Source organism: Candida jiufengensis (genome assembly GCF_024610255.1).
Source record: "Candida jiufengensis strain CBS 10846 chromosome Unknown scaffold2, whole genome shotgun sequence".
NCBI lineage: Eukaryota > Fungi > Ascomycota > Pichiomycetes > Serinales > Debaryomycetaceae > Lodderomyces > Lodderomyces jiufengensis.
Genome location: NW_026261561.1, coordinates 294647 through 317069, shown reverse-complemented (window position 1 = coordinate 317069; position 22423 = coordinate 294647). Strand labels below are relative to the sequence as shown.

Below are 22423 nucleotides of genomic sequence, written 5' to 3'. Positions count from 1 at the left end.
GTTTTATCGTTCATTTGTAGTTCAATGATCTCATACTCTCTTTGCTGCCTGAAGCAGATAATAATTTATTAATTATCTGAGTCGATCGAGTTATAAAACGCGTATGGTATTGGTCTCGCATTAATTATTATGATCGTCGTATAAAAATTTCATTAACGTTAAGAATTTATGTAAAGAATAAACAGAATTTTTTATACGAAATCAGATAATTAACAACAAATTGATTATAGCTAATTAATTAATATATCAATTCATCTTTGATATTTCTTCCTACTATCTATTCAACAATTGACTCTCATATCTAACTTTATATTTATCAATTGAGTCAAAAAATGGGTAAATTAGTTCAATTATTAACTCATCCAACAGAGTTAAAAGCTGCAATACAATTAATGGGTTTTAGACAACCATTACATCCAATTGATAAATCATTACAATCTCCGAGTTTAATTAGATGTTATGAATTATTAAATTTAACTTCAAGATCATTTGCATCAGTTATAAAAGAATTACATCCAGAATTAAAAGATGCTATAATGATTTTTTATTTAGTATTAAGAGCTCTAGATACTATTGAAGATGATATGACAATAAAACCTGAAATAAAAATACCTTTATTAAGAAATTTTGATTCTAAATTAGATACTTCAAATTGGACATTTAATGGGAATGGACCAAACGAAAAAGATCGTGATGTTTTAGTTGAATTTGATCAAATTTTAGTTATTTATCATACTTTAAAACCAGAATATCAAGAAATTGTAAAAGAAATTACATATAAAATGGGTAATGGAATGGCTGATTATATTTTAGATGAAAATTTCAATTTGAACGGGGTGTTAACTATAAAAGATTATGATTTATATTGTCATTATGTTGCAGGATTGGTTGGTGAAGGATTAACTAAATTAATGGTATTAGCTAAATTTTCAGATGATTCATTAATTCAAGATAATTTTGAAAAATCAAATTCAATGGGATTATTTTTACAAAAGACAAATATAATAAGAGATTATCATGAAGATCTTTTGGATGGTAGATCTTTTTGGCCAAAAGAAATATGGTCAAAATATACTGATGAATTACCAGAATTTCATAAAAACCTCGCAAAACAAACAGATGGATTAGCATGTATAAATGATTTAGTTCTTAATGCATTAAGTCATGTTAAACATGTATTGGAGTTTTTATCATTAGTTAAAGATCCATCAACTTTTTCATTTTGTTCAATACCTCAAGTAATGGCCATAGCAACATTAGCAGAAGTTTATAATAATCCAAAAGTATTACATGGAGTTGTAAAAATAAGAAAAGGAACAACATGTAAATTAATTTTGGAAAGTAGAACATTTCCAGGAGTAGTCAAAATTTTTAGACATTATATACAAATAATAAATCATAAATCATCAGTAAGTGATCCAAATTATTTAAAAATTGGTATAAAATGTGGAGAAATTGAACAATTTTGTGAAACTTTATATCCATCAGAAAATGCTATACCAAAAGGAGTTAAAATTCCTGAAAATTCATTAAGTAAAGTTTTAAAATCTAGGGCTAAAATCGATGAAAGTGTTCAAATTAGAATTGATCAAGAGAATTTTAATACTAATGCTGTTTTGGGATTTTTTGGTGTTTTATTGTTAAGTATTGTTCTATACTTGATTAAGAAATGAAGTTGGGAATGTATTTACTTAATGAACTAATAATTGAAAGCGCGTGTACGAAGATATATTGAATTGTAGAATACTTTTGCTCTTTTACTTGATCTCATTTTCAAGTTAATAGATCAAATTCTGCGAACACACTAAAATTAAAACAGCTACAACTGCATGAAATTTTCTAATAAAAGTAGAATTATATTTATTATCTATACAAATATTCAATTATTTAGCATTAAGAATTTGTTGAACAGAATCAACTATTGATTTTTCCAATGGAATATAATCAAATCCTAAAATTTTTTTTGATTCAGAAAAATCAAATCCAATACCTCTAGATTGTAATTGATTATTTGATTTTTCAATTGAACCCTTTGGTATATCAACTTTTGGGAAATTTTTATTAATAATACTAGCAATCAATTCATTAGTAACTTCCCCAGCATCTAATCCTAATCTTTTACCATTTGTTTTTTGAGATTCTTGAAACGCTTTAATATGTGCATGAGCTACATCCCTTACATCAATGAAAATTCCAGTTAATGGTGGGATTTCTTCATTTGGTTTTAATTTTAAAACTTTATTTACTAATTCAGCAGAAAAATTTAATTGTGATTTATCTTTAACTTCAAAAGCTTGTGGACCAAATACATATGATGGTAAAATTGAAACTATTGTAAAATTTGGATGTTCTTCATTTTGGAATCTTACAACTTCTTGACCTGCATGAGTTTTACTTATTCCATACCCGACAAACGTATCTTCCGGGCCACTTAAATGTTTTGTTTCCAATCCACTCCATGATTCTTCAGTTATAGTACCTTTAGGTTTCCCATCTTCGGAAACGTCAATGGTTGCAACAATTGATGAAGTAATAACAAATTTTTTGATGTTTGGATGTTGTTTAGCTGATTGTAAAATATGTTTAGTTCCTAAAACTGCTGGTTCAATAATCTCTTTAATAGCATCTTTTGCATTAAAATCAACTGGTGATGCAGTATGCAAAACAATTGAAATTTCTGGATGTTTAGAAAATACTTCATCAAATGGTTGTTTATCTATAAGATTAGTGATTATTACATAATCAAAAAAATTGGAATCTAAACCTGCTTCAGTAATTAAGGATTTTAAATTTTCTCCTTTGTCTTTTGACCTAACTGATCCAATTACTTTATATCCTTTCTCAATTAATTGTTTGACGATATGTTGAGCAATAAAACCAGTTGCACCAGTAACAAATACAGTTTCAGATTGAGTTGACATAATGATGTTTGTTTAGTGAATTTTGCTTGATTGTAGTGCAATAGGAATTAAAAGAAAATTTAAATGGCTTAAAGTTGTTGAATTGATCTATATTTATATTAACTTATTTAAATTAGTAAGCGATATTGTTATGCCTCAAACTTTAACTTCAACTGTGGATTAAGAAACTCAAGGAACAGCATGTCAAATTAAATTACTGTTATTATGTGGAGATTATTTTGTAATTAAAAATTGATTAGTAAGATTCACTTTTAAGACCGAACTTTTATTTCAAAATTAATTATCCGTAATTGTTTCAAATGTTAACACAAATTTGATTTTTTTCCGTTTACTCTGATTTCTTGTATGTAGTTTCAGATCTGAAACTCGAATCTTCTGATTGCAAAATTGAACTACAATTTCCTTTATAATCTTTAATTCTTGAAATTTGCTTAAACGCATTTACTGAGGTGTTTACATATACTGTGATGCTTTAGACAATCAATCAAGTATTAGGTAATAGCATCAAGTATAGACTTCTCCGAAAACGTATGACCAAATTCCGATATTTTTTCTTGAACGGAAGAATCAGGTTCAAAAAGCTTTGAATTGCTTAATTGATAGCTCGATTGATGTTATTGAATTGTTGATTTTTTTATCTAAGAGTACATGGTACTTTATTTTCAATTAATTTAAAATTAAATCAACAGTACATGCGATCAATAGATGGGTCACAGAAGCAGAGAAAACTTCTCCTCTACTATTTGTTACACTAGAACAAGCTTCTTCTCAGAAAACAGTAAAAGGACCAGCTCGTAGCAAGACTTAATCAGTTACTTCTTGATTTTAGCGCTGAATTTACCATTTTTGCCAAATTTTATGCAGAGCTATGAAGACATGAGTTAAAAATACAGAAGTAAGTAATATTTTATTCAAGGTCCAAATTTTCACTGACTGACTGATAATTCTAATTTGAAAATGAGTTTAACCACTTTGTAAGATGATATTAATATAGTTTCTTTGGATTCTAGCTGCAAAAAGGAATTGTGGAGTACAATCTAGATTACAAAATTTGAGCATAGCCTGAAGATTGTTAGGAAAAAGAAGACTTTTCAAATTCAAAATAATGAAATATTAACAGAGGAATTTTTCATATAAACTCAAGGTTCAAATATAGAATTCTTGGTACAATAAAGTTTGAGATAGGAGTTTCAAGGCTTGAAATGACTGGTTCAGAGCCAAAATGTCGTGACAGCACATTACAATTGCTTCTTTTTCGTTACATTAGTCTGAGTCAATTGTATAGGCTTTTTACTTAGCTATTTTTCTTCATTAACTAAGATTTGTTAATTTTAATAACCGGTTCGATCGTGAAGAAAAAAAAAAAGGAGCCGCAGTCCTAATTTTCTATTTTTCTTAATAAATTGATCATTGATTTTATCGATTAATGAAACAATTAATTTTACAATAAATAATAATAGAATAGACGATAAGAAAATAATTAACTTTATATTATATATATTCATGCTTTAATCATTCTTCTTCAATTAGTCTCAATTAATTATACTCATTAAATTATAAGACCAAAGATGTCAGTAGTAGAAGGAAGTTCAACAAAATTAGAAACAACTACTCCACAAAATCAGTTACAAAATCAGGTACAATCAGAACCAAAATTAGAACTAAAATCAGAATCACCAACTCAAACAACTACAAAAATTTCAAAATCTAAAATCTCAGACAATAATGATGTAAACTTTCCAATAAAATTAATCAATTGGTCATTAGATGGATTTACATATGATAATCAAAAATTAACCACCCCAATATTATTACAAGAGAAAAATGGTCCATGTCCATTAATTTCATTAGTTAATACATTATTATTACAATATAATTTCAAAAATTTACAATTTGACCAGGGAATTTTAAGTCAAACTGAAAATCAATACAAGGGATTGAAAAATTTAGAAAGTTTATTAATTAAAAAATACCATTCAGATAAAAAAATTAGTCTTAATGAAATTTTATCATCTATTGGAGACTTGTTGTTGATGTATTCTGAAGAGGACACCTCTCTTAATCCAGAAATTGTTGATCAATTATTAACTCAATTACCTAAATTACATACGGGGTTAGATGTTAATCCAAATTTGATTACTGGTGATTTCGAATTAAACTTAGCTACTACTTTGTTTCACATATTTGGTTTAGTTTTCAAACATGGGTGGGTAATTGGAGGAGCACCAAAACAAGTATCAGACGAAACACCAAAAGAAGAAGAAGATACCAGTATTAAGAAATTAGAAAATATAATGAATGAATTACAAACGTTCGATAAAATCCAAGATTATTTATTTTTAGAACACCCAAATTCATCAGTTGTTACAAATCAAGAATTAATCAAGTCTTGGTTAGATACAAACTGTACCCAATTAACACAACAAGGTTTAACCAACTTAAATACAATTTTAGAATCATCACAATTTATAATATTTTTTAGAAATAATCACTTCAATACCCTTTTCAAAAAATCATCAATGGAATTTTATTTATTAGTTACTGATTCATCATTTACTACACCAAAAAATAAATCTAATCAAATTATATGGCAAAGTTTAAATTCAATAAATGGAGAAAATGATTTATTTTTCACTGGTGATTTTATGCCTGTTTTAGATATAAATCAAGATTTAAATTATGGCACAAATCAAGATGAAAATTTTGATTCTGATTTATTATTAGTTAAACAATTACAAGAAGAAGAAGATGCTGCTATTGCTAAACGAATGCAAGATAAGTATGAGAAACAACACAAAAGACATACGACAAATAATAATAAAAAAAATGAACAAAAAGATAAATCTCAAAAATCCACATCATCATCATCATCCACTACTTCAGATTTGAAACCTGTCAAGAAGGAACAACCAACTGAAAAACCAAAAAAGAAGAAATTATTTGGAATATTCAGCCGTTAAACGATATTTATATAGAGATTACTTAAACAAAATGACTTATTTATGAATGCATATTTACATTATTACACTTACAAAATTCTATTCACTATCATATTCCATTGGATCAAATTCAGATCTTGCTTTATCCATAGAAACCAATTCGTTAGTAGTTGGCTCTCTTAATTTAAAATTGATTTGATCAAATGTTCTTTCTTTGATAAATTTGTTTATTTCTGTATTTGTCGGAGCACGATGTTTTCTTAATTCTATTTTACCCTTTATAGGTAAATAATGTGCAACTTTTCTTTTTTTGAATTTTGATTTTAAAGCTTCTGGTTCTACTTTCGTTTCTTCTACAAATTTTATAGCTAATTCTGAATATTCATTGTTGTAGTTTTGATAATTTATATCATAATTCTTGTTATATTTGAAATCATAAGTTGGTTGTGATTCATCTTCCATATCTAATAAGTTTATTGGTTTTTCTGGATCTGTTGAGTTTAATTCGTTGTAAAGTTTAGAAATTTGATCTTGTTGTTGTAATTCAAACATTGACATCCATTCACCACCGTCTTCGGATTTTATGGGGTAAAATATAGCAGTCTCTTGTTTTTGTTTTTGTAAATTTTCATCATATGAAGAACCTTGCTTACGCTTGAGTGTATCCAATTCTCTTTTGACTGATGCACTTCCTATAAATTTCAAATTCATCAATTTATTATCCATCATTGAAGTATCTGGTAATAATGGCCATGTGAAAACAGCTTTTAAATTTTTACGACGTGGATGTTTTATAGTAGATGGATCAGCCATAGATTTTTCAGCTTCAGTAAAAGTATTTTCAACAGCTTCTAATTGATGATCAGCATCTAATTGATCTTCTTCATTATTTTTTAATTTTTCATTAACTTTTGATTCTTCAATATTTGTAGAAGATTTTGGAGCTGCTCTTTCTGAAATATATTCTGTTCTTCTTAAAAATGAAACTCCTGGTTCTGATGTATTTTTCAATTTCCCAATACCTGCATCTCTTAATAGTGCTCGATCTTTAGGATGTAAAGTAATAGGTTGGTCATTTTTTGTTAATTGTCCAATAACTTCCAATTTATCTTGATCTAAAAATCCAGTATTGTTGATTAAATTCAACTCGAGTCCAAAATTTTCATCTATTCTTTCAATCAAGTTTTGAAAATTTTCTTTTCGGAATAATGAAGATAATAATTGTTCACCTTCTAATTTTGATGATATTGGATTTGTTGTGTTGTATTCTATATATTTTGGGTTTAACGGTGGCGGTGGTAGATTATTTGTGTATCTGATTTTGGCTATATAGTCCTGCCTTACTGGTTTGTTTGATCTTGATGACATTACGGGGTTGGTGATGAATTTGTGGTTGGATTTTAGTTGGTAATAGTTTTTTGTATTGAATTTGTCTCAAGATTAATTTTTTTTGAATATTTTTTGTGTTCTTTGGTTCTTGAATTCTTCAACTAAATTTATAAAAAAGACATCAAAAGATAAATTACCGAAGAGCTGTTTTCAGGAATTCTTAAACTATGAATAAATTTGTTTTAGAATATGTCAGTGAATTTTCAGTCTATCAATATTTTTCTATATAAAAAGTTACATGGCTATGAGTAATTTTCTAGCGTTTTTTAATTATCACCATCTTTAAATAAAGTAGGATCTTTACCACCCCAAGTTAAAACTTCAGCAGATTCAGGTTTATCCAAAGCTTCAATAATTTCAGGTTCCAAATCAACTTTACCTAAATGAATTTTTTCTTCTAATTCATCATCATCACCATTTTTGATTCCATCAGGTAAAATATTTAAATTTTCTTTTATTCTTTTCGGGTTTTCAGTTTTAACTAAAACTATAAATCCTTGTAAATATGCCCATTTTAGCAAAATTTCTACTGGGGATAAATTGTATTTTTCACTTAACTCAAGTAATTCTGGATCTTTTAATCTTTTACCTTGTGTAATTGGCGAATATGCTTCTGCTAATATATCATGTTTGATTAAATATTCTCTTAATTTCAATCTTGGTAAAAATGGATGTAATTCTAATTGATCTACTACTGGTTTAATTAAGAATCCATCCCATGCAAATAATTCTTCTAAATGATCAATTCCATAATTTGAAACACCAATTGATTTAACATTTAAAACTTTATTATTTGGATCAATAACAAATTCTTGTAATGCCTTGTATGTTCCTAATCTTTTATCTTTAGAAGTTTTTGGTGAATGAATTAATATTAAATCAACATAATCAATATATTGTTTAACATCTTTACTTATTATTTCAACTGCTTCTTTCGTCTTTTCGTATCCTTGATATTCATTGAAAATTTTGGTTGTGAACCAAATGTCTTCTCTTTTAACATCTGGATAATCTTTTAAGAATTTGGCGATACCTTCAGCTGCCTCTTTTTCATTTCCATAAACCATAGCTAATAAACGTTAGTACTCAATTCATTTCGTGATTAACGCGAGCGTCAATGAACATACCAGTATCTATATGTCTATAACCATCTTTCAAGGCTTGATAAACTAAATCGCTTGTCTTAGAAGCATCAATTAAATAAGTTCCAAATCCGGCGACAGGAATGTGTTGACCATTATTTAATTTATAAGTTGATTGTTTAGTTAACTGAATTGAAGTAGTTAAATTTGACATTATTTATAAGTTGTAGTTAAAATTGACGTGTGTAAATGATTCAATTGATATTATTTTCTAACAAATTAAACGTTTATATTCAATTAGTAAAAATTAAATTATAACCGGAAAAACAGTGGCGATCTAACCCATGTTTTATATTTATAACCTCTAACTTCGTAATCAACCTAATAATTGAAATTCCATGCTTACATAATTAAAATTCGCAACTATAAATTTTGCAACAAAATATTAATTACGTAATTAGTACTAGTTTTTGTATACACAAATCCATTCTTCAACCTTCAATGAAGGATTGGCAACATTGTATGTAACTTGAGTTCCAAAATCAATTGCACGTAGTATCTCAAACACTCAGGTCTGTTGGATGCAAATGATAACAGCAATTTCAAATCCATTATTGCATTCATTTCATTTCTTCGATGAGACACAATTGAGGAATGATTTTAGACCCATTTTCAAACCAAATTTGTAAAACTTTTGTTAAGTCTTCTTTGTTGTCTTTAATCCTTGCAAATGAATTACATCAAATGTTGATTTTATGATGCAAAGATCAGAAGTTGAAGTAAAATCAACTACCCATCTCTACCAAACTGCCTGCACACTCACAGTCATGTATCTCAAGAATCAAAGTCAAAAAAGGTTGTCAGTCAATTATCCAAAACCCTAAATATATCGCTTTTGCTTCACTCCAATGTCTAATCTAAACCACAGTCCAGTCAGTTAGTTAAGTTTGTCTCCAAAGGTTGTTCTCTCAAACTTAATAAGATTATCATTTTTGTCCATTGGGTTGGAAAAACGTCTTAGGTATTCAACTCAGATTGGTCCCATACTTGTTCAGTGAAATGTCTCACAAATATTTCTCAATTGATAATGAAAACTAGAATTTTGCAGTTAGTATAATAAATATATAAATAGTTCTACATTTGTATGGATAAAAGTAGCTTTTTGGTGATCAATTGAAGAAGGATAAAAGTAGTATCAAAAAAAAAAAAAGAATAATTGATCTGAATGATTTTTAAATGGCAAAATATTTGGTATGCTAGATTTTAGTTGCAAAAAATTATTATGTGAAAAAAAGTAGTGCACCATAGTTGAAACATAATAAATTATGTGGGAATAGTAGGCATTCCTCTTCAAATACCTTGAATATATGGATATTATATAGATAATAGGGGGTTGAACTAAAAATTAAAAACAAGGAATACGAAGGTATCATTTGGGTGTTTGAAAATATTATAGGAATGTTTGTGAGTACGATTCAAATGAACACAATATACGATTGCAAAATTCAAAAAAATGATCCAACTAATAAGCACTCAAAATAAACAAATCTCTGAAGCCTGGAGTTTCTTAGATTTTGATAGATTAAGAATTTAATTATTAAATTTCTTCTGAATGAATAATGCTTTTATCTTCATAATAATTAAAATTTATTCACCCTTTTCAGTATCAAATATAATTTTTGAATACCTTAAGCAGTATTTTAATCATTTGAAATTTGATTTTACAAGCCAATACTGTCAGATTTGAGTAACATGATAGATTTTGCGAAAGATTTTATTGAAACTAAATTTAGCAAATATGAAATAATATATTATAGAGTAAACGTAGAAAATTCAAATGCAGCAGTATTATTCATAAATCTTGACAAGCAAAATTCGAGTGGGGTGATATGAAAAATACTATACATACTATACTAATTGTGTTTATTGTTTTGACTTGACACTACTTTTTTATTAATATAAATTAACGCATATTTCTCATTTCAAAACAAAATTAAATTCTTACAATAGTTTTAAATTGGTGATCCATATTATGTCTTAAGTTCAATTCTATTAGGAGAGGAATATCTAGAGGGCTAATGTCCTAGGCCAAAACAGTTTGGGCATTGAAATCACATAAGCATTCTTTCATACTTTCATTGTCAATGAAGGATTGAGACAAATAAAATTTAGTCTTTAAGTTGGCCATGCTAGCTGCAGAACCGCTTTTAAGATTTACTGAATTATTATTTCTAGAGTTTATGAATTTAAATTCATAGACTTTGATGGTAATAATAGAGTTGACTATATGTTGATTCGTTAAAAATGATAAATTTAGAATTTAGTGATATTTACTATCATTTGATTTTAGAATTTTTAAATTTAAGAGTGTTTATTCAGTATACTCACATTTTTTAAGATTTAGTATCAAAACTATTCAACTAGAGTTTGAATTATTTGATCAAATTTTAAAATTGTAGTCGTTAAGATGGATCTACATTCAATCTTAAATAAGGAACAATTTGTCTTCTTTAAGCTTTTTACACATTTTAATTGAAGTTTGTAATTCAATTTGAAAGATATTTCGCAATTCGAAACTTGAAAGAATAAAGCTAGCTGTTTGTATTCATCTTTCGGTAAATTTATTACGACAAATCCCTGTCTTTAAATTAAGATCTGTACATAAATCAACAAGAATCTATATCTAATCTACACTATATAATAATAAATTTTCAATAAATAATAATTTTTTACACCACAAAAGTTGAAAAATTGAAAAAAAAATTGGTCGACAGTTTTGTTTTTGAAAAATTCTAAGTTCTGAAAAAATCGTTCCAGAATAACTCTCGACCCCAACCAGTCTATACAACTTCATAAGAACAAAAGACAACTAATATGTCGCTGCCAATCCTAGAATTTCTTGGTAAATATGTTCCAGTAGTCAAGCCAGAGTATGTACTAAAGTGCTGTCAGAAGTGCAAAGCATTTAAGCTATAGCAAAATTACTAACAATTTCATAGTACTGGTGATCTTACAATTCAGGATTTAAAAGCTATGACAATTTTACAAAGGGTTCAATTAAGAGATTGGACAATTGAATTTTTCACATTTGGATTTATTGTACTTTTTACATTGTTGTGGAAAGTTGGAGATTTTTATAATGAATTAAAAGTTAAAAGGTTTTTAAGTGGTGTTGAACAAGTTTTCAAAAAGCAATTTTATCAATTTGGTGTATTACCAAATAAATTATATATCAAAGATAGTTCTGAAAATTTTGCATCTTATGCTACTGGTAGATTAAATATTGCTAAAGTTGATTTAAAATTCATTTTAAAACCTAGACAAAATTTATTCTTGTGGATTTTGGAAACTTTCTTTAGTTTGTTTACTACATCTGTTCAAACTCCTGAAGATAAAGTTGAAATTATAATCACACCATCTGGAAAATATGATAATTTCATTTCTGCCATAGTTTCAAAATTAGGTATGAATGAAGCTAGAAAATTTAATTATTTCTTATCATTATGTAAAACTACAGATTCTCCAAATTTACCAGAATCTTTTGTATATATGAGTGAAGCAAACGAATTCCAAGATAAAATCACCACACCTGAATTAAAGCAATCATTAACTTTACAATCTGCTAATTTTTTAAAAGTTATTGCATTCACTGATCAATCATCAATCAGACCAGAAACTTTAAAAGAATTCATCCCACATAGAAAAGTTATTTTAGAATTTAAATTAACCACTAGCAGCGAAGATTTAAAAATTATAAGTTCAGTATTAGATTCAGTTTTTAGTATATTAGATAAATTATCAGATCAAGTTATAACTTTCAAACCAGAAACTATTAAAAAAATAGTCAAAACAAGAGAAATTGAGATTGAAAAATTGAAAAAAATTGAACAAGAGATTAAGAATGAAAAAATTGCTGATGAGCAAGCAAAATTGAAAAGAGAAGAAAGGGAAAAATTAAGAAATATGTCAAGAGAAGATCAATTGAAAGCTGAAAAAAAGGCTCAAGAAAAGAAACAAAAAAAATTGCAAAAGAAACAAAGAGTTAAAATGTAAGATCACCTATAGGAGACGAATGAAGAAGTAGAGACATAGAAAACTAAAACACAATACAGTAGTAAAATTATGATGTATATATATATATAAATTTATAAATTAATAATACAATTTTTAATAACTTAAACTTTACCAGTTAATCTCCAACCTCTCCCCACAGGAGTATTAAAAACTTCAATTATACCAGCACCTAAAGCATCAGCTAATACCCAGTTCAAATCATACCCAAAGAATGGCTTTTTAAAATTATTCAACTTCAATACATCAAAACCTAGCTGAGGATTGTTCTGATTATAACTACTATTTACTTTTCCTGACCATTTATTGAATATTTCGTCTTCTAACAACTCTTTATGTTTAGTTTTATTTAAACATTTGACTAACCATACTCTACCTTCGTTTATTAGTTTTAGAAATATACCACAATTGGGAAAAGATATTGCGAAATTATTTTCTATTTCGTTGAAATGATTTGAGTTAAGTGTTATGTATCCCATTTGAACCAAAGTTGAAATTTCTGCATTTGTGAATTCACCTGATGAGACGAATAGGTTAGTTGGATTTTGTTTTATGAAATTAAAGAATTTTGTGAGCACTTGTTTTTTCTCTAATTCTTTTGGATCAGTAGTATCTAAACTAATTAATGTCTTGTTTATTTGATCGTAAAAAACATTATTCTTGACCACTAGCTCTACATTCTCAAATCCATAAGTTACTTTACTCAGTTGAAAATTATTTAATGATCTTGAAATTATTGGTGATGCATTACTTATAATGAATTTCCTAATTGAACCTTTCCTAATATTCAACTCTAGTAATTTATCAACAAATGTATGACCTTGTTTACTGAATATTGAATAAAGTTGCGTAGTTGTAATTAATCCATTAGGTATTACTTGAGTTCTATATTTTATAATATCTGATCTAGTTACGTTAGATAATCCTTTAATTTTGAATATTCTTTCCTCTAGCTCTAATTTCTTTAAATAATTTAAATCAAATTTATCATGTAAATAAGTTTCATCTGACCATCTATTTTGTAAGACCGTGTCAATAGCAACTATAATATCATCATTACCACTATTGATTTGATAATCTAATTGTATATTATAATCTTTCACCTCTAACTTTTCACGATCATCTTTTTTACTTGGTGATACAGGTGGTGAAGGAGATCCCGTTTTTTTGATGTTATTGGTCAAATTCTGATTATATAATTTTTGACTAGGTAATAGTTTCTTTGCATCTTTCTGAAATTTTTTAATTGGTGATTTTGACAAACTATTTCTTTTTGATGCAATAGATGTTTTGGCCGCACTATATTGTAATGGCATCTTGACTTATTCTTCAAAAGTATAAGTGTTTGGTCATTGAAATCACGAAGTCATCTACGCTAATTGAAAAAGTTAAGATGAGTGGATTATTGAGTTATTGATGGCAAAGAAGAACTTCTTTCAAAATTCTATGGTAAATTTTAAAAGATGATTCTATAGTTTTTTTATATACAGTACAATACCCAAAATTTTATAGATCTACGACACCATGATAATTTACGTATTATAATCATTTAACATCAATATTTATCCTTCTCTATGTACATTATTATATGATGTGAAAAAGAACCTTTCCGTTTATTCAACTTCCAAAACTTGCGTTACAAAAGAATCATCCAAAGTTGAGTTTAATTTAACTTGATATCTTCCTCTTTCGCTTATTTCATTTATAGTTGTTTCGGGAGTGTCAATGTAACTTAATTCTACTTGTTGTAAAGTAAGACTTGAATCACCAGTTATCTCTTGAATTTGCTTTATTATTGATTGTTTTGAAATTGGTAAACTTGATGCGTTTAATGTTAACAATTTTGGTAATTTTGATGTAAGACTATGGATTGGATCAGTGTTTGTGGTTTTTGCTGATGAAGAAGAAGTTGGTTGGTTGGATTCTGAGGATTCTTCAAATACATTTGATTGAACTTTCAATTCTGGTTTGGAATCTGGTTTTCTCTTGTTTGATTTCATACTACTGAATAAATCAGATAATTCTTCAAGTGACATAGCGCCATCGGTTTCCTTATCTTCAGTACTTTCTACTTCCTTGTCTTGTGATTTAGCTTGTTGATCTAGTAATTTTTGTTTTTGAATTTGTTGTTGTTGTGCTATTCTACGTTTTCTTTGTTCTTCTTGACGTAATTCTTCTACATCAACTATAGGTAATCTTGGTGGATTATTTGGAGTTATATAACATGCTTTGTTGTCTATATGTAAATAATTTCTCATGAAACCTGGTTTAACATGCAAGATTTGTCCTTCAACTCCAATACCTGGTAAAGTCTTTAATAATTGGACTTCAACTAACTTATTTACCGTTCTTCTTAGTTTTATGGTCCTTATGCTTTGTCTGAATTGTGAATTAACACATCTTGGCGACCTTATCGTTGGAATCATTACCGATATTGATTGATTCTTAGACAGTAATTTTGACCTGGTCTGAAAAATTTTGCAAAAAAAAAATAAAAATTAATTTTCTTATTTGCAACAATTAAAGGATCAAACAGTAAATCAAAGAAAAATTGTAATTACAAGCAAAACTTGGCAACATCGTATCAAAATTTGATGAATCAACCAGAAGGAAAATGCTCAATATGTCAAACAAATCAATATAAATACACATGTCCAGCATGTGAAACCAAATCATGTTCATTAAATTGTTACAAACAACATCAAACACAATCATCATGTACTGGAAAGGTAGATAATACAAAATTTATAAAACAAGAAGAACTTTCACAAAATTCCGTACACCTAAACAGAGACTATAATTTTTTGCTACAAGTAGATAGAAAAATTCATTTATCAAAAGAAGACCTTAAAACCAATGCTAAACATATTTTCAAAAGATCAAGAAATGATTTACAACCGAACCGAAAAAGATTTAAAAAATCTACTGAAGACTCAACTGACCAGAGAAAAATAGCAGTTGATAAAACTTTCAACGATCCACAAACTAAAATTATACGGGAAAATACAATGGTTATTCAACTACCTACTGGTATGCAAAGAGCTTCATCAAATAAAACTGGGTATGATAAAAAATCGAACACATTTGTATGGACAATTGAATGGAAGCTACTAGCTAATTCAGGGAAAGAACTTACTACTTTTACAAGCTTCAGGCTAAAAGAAAATTTAATTTTGAAAGATTCAATCCCTATGAATATACTAAATAATCATGAATGGAAGGATAAAAATAATTTAAAATTTTATATAAAAAATGTTTTAAATACTCCAAAGGACTCAGTCATTGAACTAGATGAAAATGCTACAATTGGTTCAGCATTAAAAGATAAAATAGTGCTTGAATATCCAACCATTTACGTAACCCAAGGCCCAGATGTCTTGCAGAATAAAGTACTTGTGGAAAAAGAAGCATACCAGCTAGAGGATACAAGTTCAGATGCTAATAGCTCGTCATCGTCAAGCGAAGATGATCTGAGTGATAATAGTCATTCAAGCTCAGAGGATTCTGATTCGAATTCAGACTCAGATGGAGGACCTGAAGAAAGTACTCTGAAACCACCAATTCTCAATAAAAAATTTGAAGATGATGAAGTTGACATACCCAAGGCAGTAGATGAGAATAATGATCAACCAATTATAGAAACTGTAAGTGATTTACAAGATATAGATTAATGTAATTTGAAACGACTAAATTTTGCACGACCTTCGACCTAAATACTTCGTACTACTTTTAACAAAACTCTAACTAAAAATATCGCTTATCTTATCTTTTACATCATCAATCAATTAATCTACATTTATATGTCATCAGTATTCAAAAAAATACCAGACTCAGAAAGAAATATCAACGCATCATTATATTTTGGAAACATAGATCCACAATGCACAGAAGTATTAATGTATGAATTATTTTTACAATTTGGTCCCATTAAGAATCTTTACATGCCAAAAGATAGAATAAACAAGATTCATCAAGGTTATGGTTTTCTAGAGTTTAAAAATCCATTAGATGCAAAATATACTGAAGATATACTACGAGGTGTAAGATTATTTGGTAAACCACTAAAGTTAAAAAAATTAGATATTAAAACACAACAACCTTCATCTACTCAATACAAGCAAATTGGTACATTTGTTGATTTAAAACTGAATCTACTAAATGATAAGTTCGTGGACGTGGGAGCCAAACTCTTCATAAACAACCTTAATCCATTAATTGATGAGAAATTCTTGCTAGATACTTTTTCAAAATTTGGTACAATAATAAAACAACCAGAAATTAAAAGAGATGAAGAAGGTAAAAGTTTAGGTTATGGATTTTTAACATTTGGAGATTTTGAAATTAGTGATTTAGTTATTGAAAAAATGAATAATGTCATATTAATGAATTCCAAAATTAACATAAGTTATGCTTTTAAAAATGACGTTTCAAGTATTAATGGAAAAAGATTAAGACATGGTGATAAAGCTGAAAGAATTTTGGCTGAAAATGCTAAACAAAATAATGTTATAAAGAAGGCAGGTAAGGTACAAAAGAAAAAAAAGTGATACATAGCAAAGTATATAGCTAACGAACAATGATTAATGATTAATGATTGAGTTGATTTTATGATGTTTTTCAAATTCTATTTAAGTCTCAAAATCTGGGGTGTAGTTATCTGAATTTAATTGAACTATACAACTAGAACCGAATCAGACCAAATATCAGCTGGTTGTTTTAGTTTGATGATATATGAATTATTATAAACTTGATTGACCCCTCTTTTTCAAAGTTGTTTCATATTTTTAAAATCTCTATGGTTTAAATAGTTGAAATTAATATTTGTTTCATTTTTTCTCTCTTATCGTTTGTTATATAAATAAAGATATCTATAACACACTTTTTTTTACAACCAAATTTAAAACATATCTTTCAATTACATTTAAAATATACAAATATCATCAAACAAGTCATTATCATCTGTCATGAATTAAAATGGAAATCATTTATGTATATGAAGATAATCTCATAGAGTTATCTCAAGAATTAGAAGAGTTAAATCATCAGAATGATCAACCCCAGAAAAAGAAAAGAAAACTTAGTGTTAATAATGAAGATGAAATACCAGTTACTAAGATAAAATTAATTGACAAATCATTTGAAATTACTGAAGATTATGAAAATGAAAATGATATACCAAAAGAGCTTGAAATAAATGATTCAAATGTGAAATTAACGTGTCTACGTGATGGCAAATTGATTATAAAATATTCAAGTAATAGACTGATACCGTTATTTGATTTAAGACTTTCTGGGGATGAGGATTTAAAAAGTGATATAGTTTTACTAAACAAATGTAGTGCAAAATATGGCCTTTTAGGAGACATACGTTTTAACTTCAAATTCAGTAATGGGAAAATTACATTAAAATTATCATATCAAGTATACTATTTACCCAGTTTAGAAAATGTAATAAAGATTGAAATCAAAGAAGCCTTGCTTCATGTCATTAGTAAGCAAGATGAAAATTTCAATAAGTCAAATAATGTTCAAATTACTCCTCAAATTTTTTATCAAAGTATATGTGATCATACTAGAGAAATGCCACCATATGAACAAGAATTTGATATTCCTGAATTAGAAACTAAATTATTACCATTCCAAAAGAAAACTGTTAATTGGATGTTAGAAAAAGAAAGTGCAAAACTAAATCATGAAACAAATAGATGTGAACAAGTTACTTATTTTACTGAAGATGATTTAAATGATACTAATAAAATTTTGGAAATAATTAATAAATCATGGTTTGGATGGAAATTGGTAAATATATCAGATGAACAAGTATTTTTCAATGCCTATACTGGTCATATTGCTACATTTGAACAAATCAAAGAACATATGGTTGAATATTTGAATGATGAAGATAAAGCCTCGTGTCCAACAGTTTTACCAGCTAAAGCGTTGTTAAGCGAAGAAATGGGTTTAGGTAAAACAGTTGAAACAGCATCAGTCATATTATTAAATCAAAGACCAATTGATGAAATTGATCGTAAAATTACCTTACCGATAAATGAATTTGGAGATGATAAAACAATAGTCGCTGGTCGAACTACATTAGTTATTGCTCCTGTTTCAATTTTGAACCAATGGAAAGAGGAAATGATGTCATTAGCTCCGACTTTATCTATTACTGAATATAAAGGTATAAATAGTTATTCCATGTTTGATAATAAACCTGCAATTATTGCTGATTATTTAAGAAAATTTGATATTGTATTCACTACATATAATGTTATTGCAAAAGAATTAGATTATGCAAGATTTAGTAGTAAATTAAGAAAAACAAGAGCATCTAAGAAAAATACATTATATGAAGAAGAAATCCAACAAGTACCATCACTGAGTAGTGGAGCTGAAGAAGAAACTTTTGAGAAAAGTTACAAATCCATGTTTCAATTGACTGAAATTAGGAAACCTGATCCAGCTAATGCCAAAAAGAGTAAAGAACAAAAAGAAACAGATTATGAAAAAATATTACAAAAGGAAATTAAATTAGCAATGAAACATAACAAACTCCCACACTGTTATACAAGAAATGAATACGAAAGTCCTTTAATGCTTATACAATTTTGGAGAGTTGTTTTAGATGAAGTTCAAATGGTTTCGCTGACGTTTTCAAGAGCCTTTCAATCAGCTGCATTAATTCCAAGGTTTCATGGATGGGGGGTTTCTGGTACACCTATAAAAAAGGATATAAGAGATTTATTATCATATTTAAAATTTTTAAAAGTATTTCCTTTTAATACTCCTTCAGGAGATTTTGCATTTAAAATATTATTACAAAATTCAATAGATTTCATCAAATTTTGGTCAGATACAGCAATCAGACATACAAAGGCGTTGGTTCATGATGATATTAAATTGCCACCACAAAACAGAGTTCTTTTAACTATTCCATTCACTGCAATTGAGCAAGAAATGTATAATGAACAATTTAGTCAATGTTTAAATTCAATTGGATTAGATAAAAATGGAAATCCCACGTCTGATAATTATGAATTAACATCAAATACTTTAACATTAATGAAAATGTGGTTATCAAGATTAAGACAATTGTGTTGTTCACCACAAGTTGGTAGAATGCACTTGGATTCAAAGAGAGCAAGACGTGCAAACTTTAGAGGTGATGGAATGGCGTTTGTTGATTCTTTGAAAACTTTAGATCAATTGTTAGACGAAATGTTGAGTAAACTGTATGGTGATTTATCAGATGTTGAAAGAAAAAATATGGATGTGTTTGCAAAAATTACTGATCTTTTGGAGTATGTTTATTATCCAGATAAATCAAAATTTTATTTGGAAATTGGGATCAAACAGATTAGAGATATAGTTTATCGTCTTGAAGTTATATTGAATAGATTAATTGATGAATATAAAAAGGATACTAATGTTAATTTTGAAGATGATGATGAAATTGGAAGAGATAAAAAAGATGAACAAACTGAAAATTATAAAGAAGGTATGATATTCGGTTTCAGAACTAAATTAAGACTTTGGTTACTATTATTACATAGATTTTACTTTATGTATGCATCAGCTAATTTTCAATTACATAATAATGAATTTCAAGAACTTGTTACAAAATATAAAGTTATAGTTGATATTGATGAATGTTTAGGTTCAAGTGTAAAAGATTATGAGGGTGTTCCTAGAGCAAATCATCTAGCATCTTTAGTTAGTTCTGCTCCAGAAACTGCTTTTGAAAGAGAAATTTTATCAGTTGATTTAGGTTCTTACCAAGAAAATGAAACAAAGTATTATGAATTAGCTGATGATATAAGAGCTAAAATTTTAGCGGGAGTTGTCAAACAATTGAAAAAAGCAATAGATACTAGAATTGTTAATCGTGGTTTTTTATTCCCACAAGATTCAGTTGCTGAAGATAGTGGTGAAGAATTAATACCAAAAACATCAAGAAAATTTTTCAATCAAATTCCCAGAATCAATGTTCAAGATTTGAAAGATTTGGTAAGTTCACCAAAATTATTAGCTTATATTAACAAGTTACTGAAGTTAGTTGTTGAATTAAATTCCAAAAGTGAAAATATAAATTCAGAATTCAAGAGTTTAGTTGATATACTTTGTGAATCGGTTGAAACAGTTGAAAATCAAGATGCAGCAGTAACTGAAACTGTTGAAAATCAAAATGGATCAGTAAAAAATAAAGCTGAAAATCAAAATGGCTCAGTAAACAATAGAGCTGAGAATCAAGGTGTATCAACAGATGAAGGAGCTGAAAATCAGGATCCAACAAATTATGAACAAAATTTAGAAGCACAACAAAAAGTCGAAGATTTATTATCAGCATTAGATCGTAAAATTTTACAAAGAAAACATTTAATTACTGGTCTGCTCGAAAAAACTTTCCATCCTTTACATCCTTCAAATTCCAATGATTTTACAAGTTTAATTTCGGAATTATCAACTATCGAAGAAGAAATTAAGGAAACTCAATCAAAAACAACTGCAATAGAATTAGAATTAATTGAAGCATTAAGTTCAAAAATTAGAATCATATTTGATAATCAAAAATTTGCTCAATCGTCAATTGCAAAAGAATTAAATGTTAATTGTAATGCTGTTTTCAATGCAAGAATTGAATACTTCAAACAATTACAACAGATTTCAGACTCTGTTGAAACTACAAAATACCCATACATGGATAGAACCAAATTATCTTCTCATGATATTGAGCATAGACTCAATCATTATAAAAGATCTTTTGAACTAAATAATTCTTCAATTGATACTCATATTGGTAGATTTAGATATTTAACAGAATTAGTTAAAGAAACCAAAAATGGTGGTAATAATGAAGAAAATGGTCCAAATGATGTGTTATTATGTGTTATTTGTAGATCAGGTATTACATTGGGTTCATTAACAAAATGTGGTCACAAATATTGTAAAGAATGTCTTCAACATTGGTTAAGAAACTCAAGAACATGTCCCGTATGTAAAACCAGAATTGAACCACACACTATTTATAATTTTACAAGATATGCACCAGAATTAAAAGCTCAAGAAGTTGTTAATGAAAATGAAATTAACCATAAAGGTGGTGCAAATTTTAATTCCATATATAAATCGTTAGATCCAACTGTTATTCAAGAAATTGGAGAAATCACATTAAATGCAAGTGTTAGTTCAAAAGTAGATATGATTGTAAAACAAGCATTATATTTGAAAAAAAATAATCCATCTGTACAAATTGTTATTTTCAGTCAATGGCAAGATATGCTTTATATTTTAAGTATGGCTTTAAAAACAGCTGGTGTATCATTTATTGAATCGAAGGGGGTATTACCAATTGATAATAAAACGATATCAAATTTTAAAAATAAATTTGAAAATGGATCAATTGAAATGTTCAAAAATCCAGTTAATGAAATCACTTGTTTCTTGCTAAATGCAAAAGCTCAATCTGCTGGTATTAATTTAGTTAATGCTACACATATTTTCTTTTGTGAACCTTTGGTTAATACATCAATTGAATTACAAGCAATATCAAGAATTCATAGAATTGGTCAAACTAAACCAACAACGGTATGGATGTTTGCTATTGAAAATACAGTTGAAGAAAGTATTATTGTAACATCAACAAATAAAAGATTAAAATTAATGGCCAAGACAAATGATACCGAAAAAAATGGTTCTTCAGAAGTAGTTAATGATGAAGAAGAATTAAACGGTAGTATTTTACCAACTACTAGCAATGAAATAAAATTAAGTGAAGCAGATTCAGTTATATTGAATGGTGGATTAGTTGATGAAATGTTGGAAAAAAAATTAAAAACTGGTGAAAATGTAAATAATAATGATTTATGGCATTCATTTTTCAGTTCAAGATTACCTTCAAATGATTTAGGTTTATAATAATTTAACTAGAAATTTATAGCATTTAAAAAATATAATTAATAATTAATAAAAATATACTAAAAAAATATATTCATCTACGAAACTCAAACTATGAACGAAACAC

At 27.7% G+C, this 22423-nt stretch overlaps 10 protein-coding genes across 10 annotated transcripts; 5 read left to right on the top strand and 5 right to left on the bottom strand. All coding sequences in view use genetic code 12, as the record gives it.

Annotated features, from left to right (window-relative positions):
- Positions 1-332: 332 nt before the first annotated feature.
- On the top strand, positions 333-1673 carry ERG9 (bifunctional farnesyl-diphosphate farnesyltransferase/squalene synthase; the record flags this gene model as incomplete). Its single annotated transcript, XM_051763788.1, has 1 exon — positions 333-1673. One exon carries the CDS (start codon positions 333-335, stop codon positions 1671-1673), a length of 1341 nt encoding a protein of 446 aa, XP_051619283.1.
- A 210-nt stretch (positions 1674-1883) lies between these two features.
- Positions 1884-2921, bottom strand: KGF54_003221 (uncharacterized protein; the record flags this gene model as incomplete). Its single annotated transcript, XM_051763787.1, has 1 exon — positions 1884-2921. The coding sequence occupies one exon, from the start codon at positions 2919-2921 to the stop codon at positions 1884-1886; it is 1038 nt and encodes a 345-aa protein (XP_051619282.1).
- A 1568-nt stretch (positions 2922-4489) lies between these two features.
- On the top strand, positions 4490-5881 carry KGF54_003220 (uncharacterized protein; the record flags this gene model as incomplete). The annotated part of the gene is made up of 1 exon (XM_051763786.1): positions 4490-5881. The coding sequence occupies one exon, from the start codon at positions 4490-4492 to the stop codon at positions 5879-5881; it is 1392 nt and encodes a 463-aa protein (XP_051619281.1).
- Positions 5882-5959: 78 nt separating this feature from the next.
- On the bottom strand, positions 5960-7228 carry KGF54_003219 (uncharacterized protein; the record flags this gene model as incomplete). The annotated part of the gene is made up of 1 exon (XM_051763784.1): positions 5960-7228. The coding sequence occupies one exon, from the start codon at positions 7226-7228 to the stop codon at positions 5960-5962; it is 1269 nt and encodes a 422-aa protein (XP_051619280.1).
- A 287-nt stretch (positions 7229-7515) lies between these two features.
- On the bottom strand, positions 7516-8545 carry KGF54_003218 (uncharacterized protein; the record flags this gene model as incomplete). Its single annotated transcript, XM_051763783.1, has 2 exons — positions 7516-8318; positions 8377-8545. 2 exons carry the CDS (start codon positions 8543-8545, stop codon positions 7516-7518), a joined length of 972 nt encoding a protein of 323 aa, XP_051619279.1.
- A 2660-nt stretch (positions 8546-11205) lies between these two features.
- KGF54_003217 (uncharacterized protein) lies at positions 11206-12384 on the top strand (the record flags this gene model as incomplete). Its single annotated transcript, XM_051763782.1, has 2 exons — positions 11206-11261; positions 11331-12384. The coding sequence occupies 2 exons, from the start codon at positions 11206-11208 to the stop codon at positions 12382-12384; spliced, it is 1110 nt and encodes a 369-aa protein (XP_051619278.1).
- Positions 12385-12506: 122 nt separating this feature from the next.
- Positions 12507-13718, bottom strand: KGF54_003216 (uncharacterized protein; the record flags this gene model as incomplete). Its single annotated transcript, XM_051763781.1, has 1 exon — positions 12507-13718. One exon carries the CDS (start codon positions 13716-13718, stop codon positions 12507-12509), a length of 1212 nt encoding a protein of 403 aa, XP_051619277.1.
- A 297-nt stretch (positions 13719-14015) lies between these two features.
- Positions 14016-14828, bottom strand: KGF54_003215 (mitochondrial 54S ribosomal protein MRPL50; the record flags this gene model as incomplete). Its single annotated transcript, XM_051763780.1, has 1 exon — positions 14016-14828. One exon carries the CDS (start codon positions 14826-14828, stop codon positions 14016-14018), a length of 813 nt encoding a protein of 270 aa, XP_051619276.1.
- A 168-nt stretch (positions 14829-14996) lies between these two features.
- Positions 14997-16073, top strand: KGF54_003214 (uncharacterized protein; the record flags this gene model as incomplete). Its single annotated transcript, XM_051763779.1, has 1 exon — positions 14997-16073. The coding sequence occupies one exon, from the start codon at positions 14997-14999 to the stop codon at positions 16071-16073; it is 1077 nt and encodes a 358-aa protein (XP_051619275.1).
- Positions 16074-16202: 129 nt separating this feature from the next.
- On the top strand, positions 16203-22317 carry KGF54_003213 (U2 snRNP complex subunit; the record flags this gene model as incomplete). The annotated part of the gene is made up of 2 exons (XM_051763778.1): positions 16203-16923; positions 17414-22317. The coding sequence occupies 2 exons, from the start codon at positions 16203-16205 to the stop codon at positions 22315-22317; spliced, it is 5625 nt and encodes a 1874-aa protein (XP_051619274.1).
- Between the last annotated feature and the right edge of the window lie 106 nt (positions 22318-22423).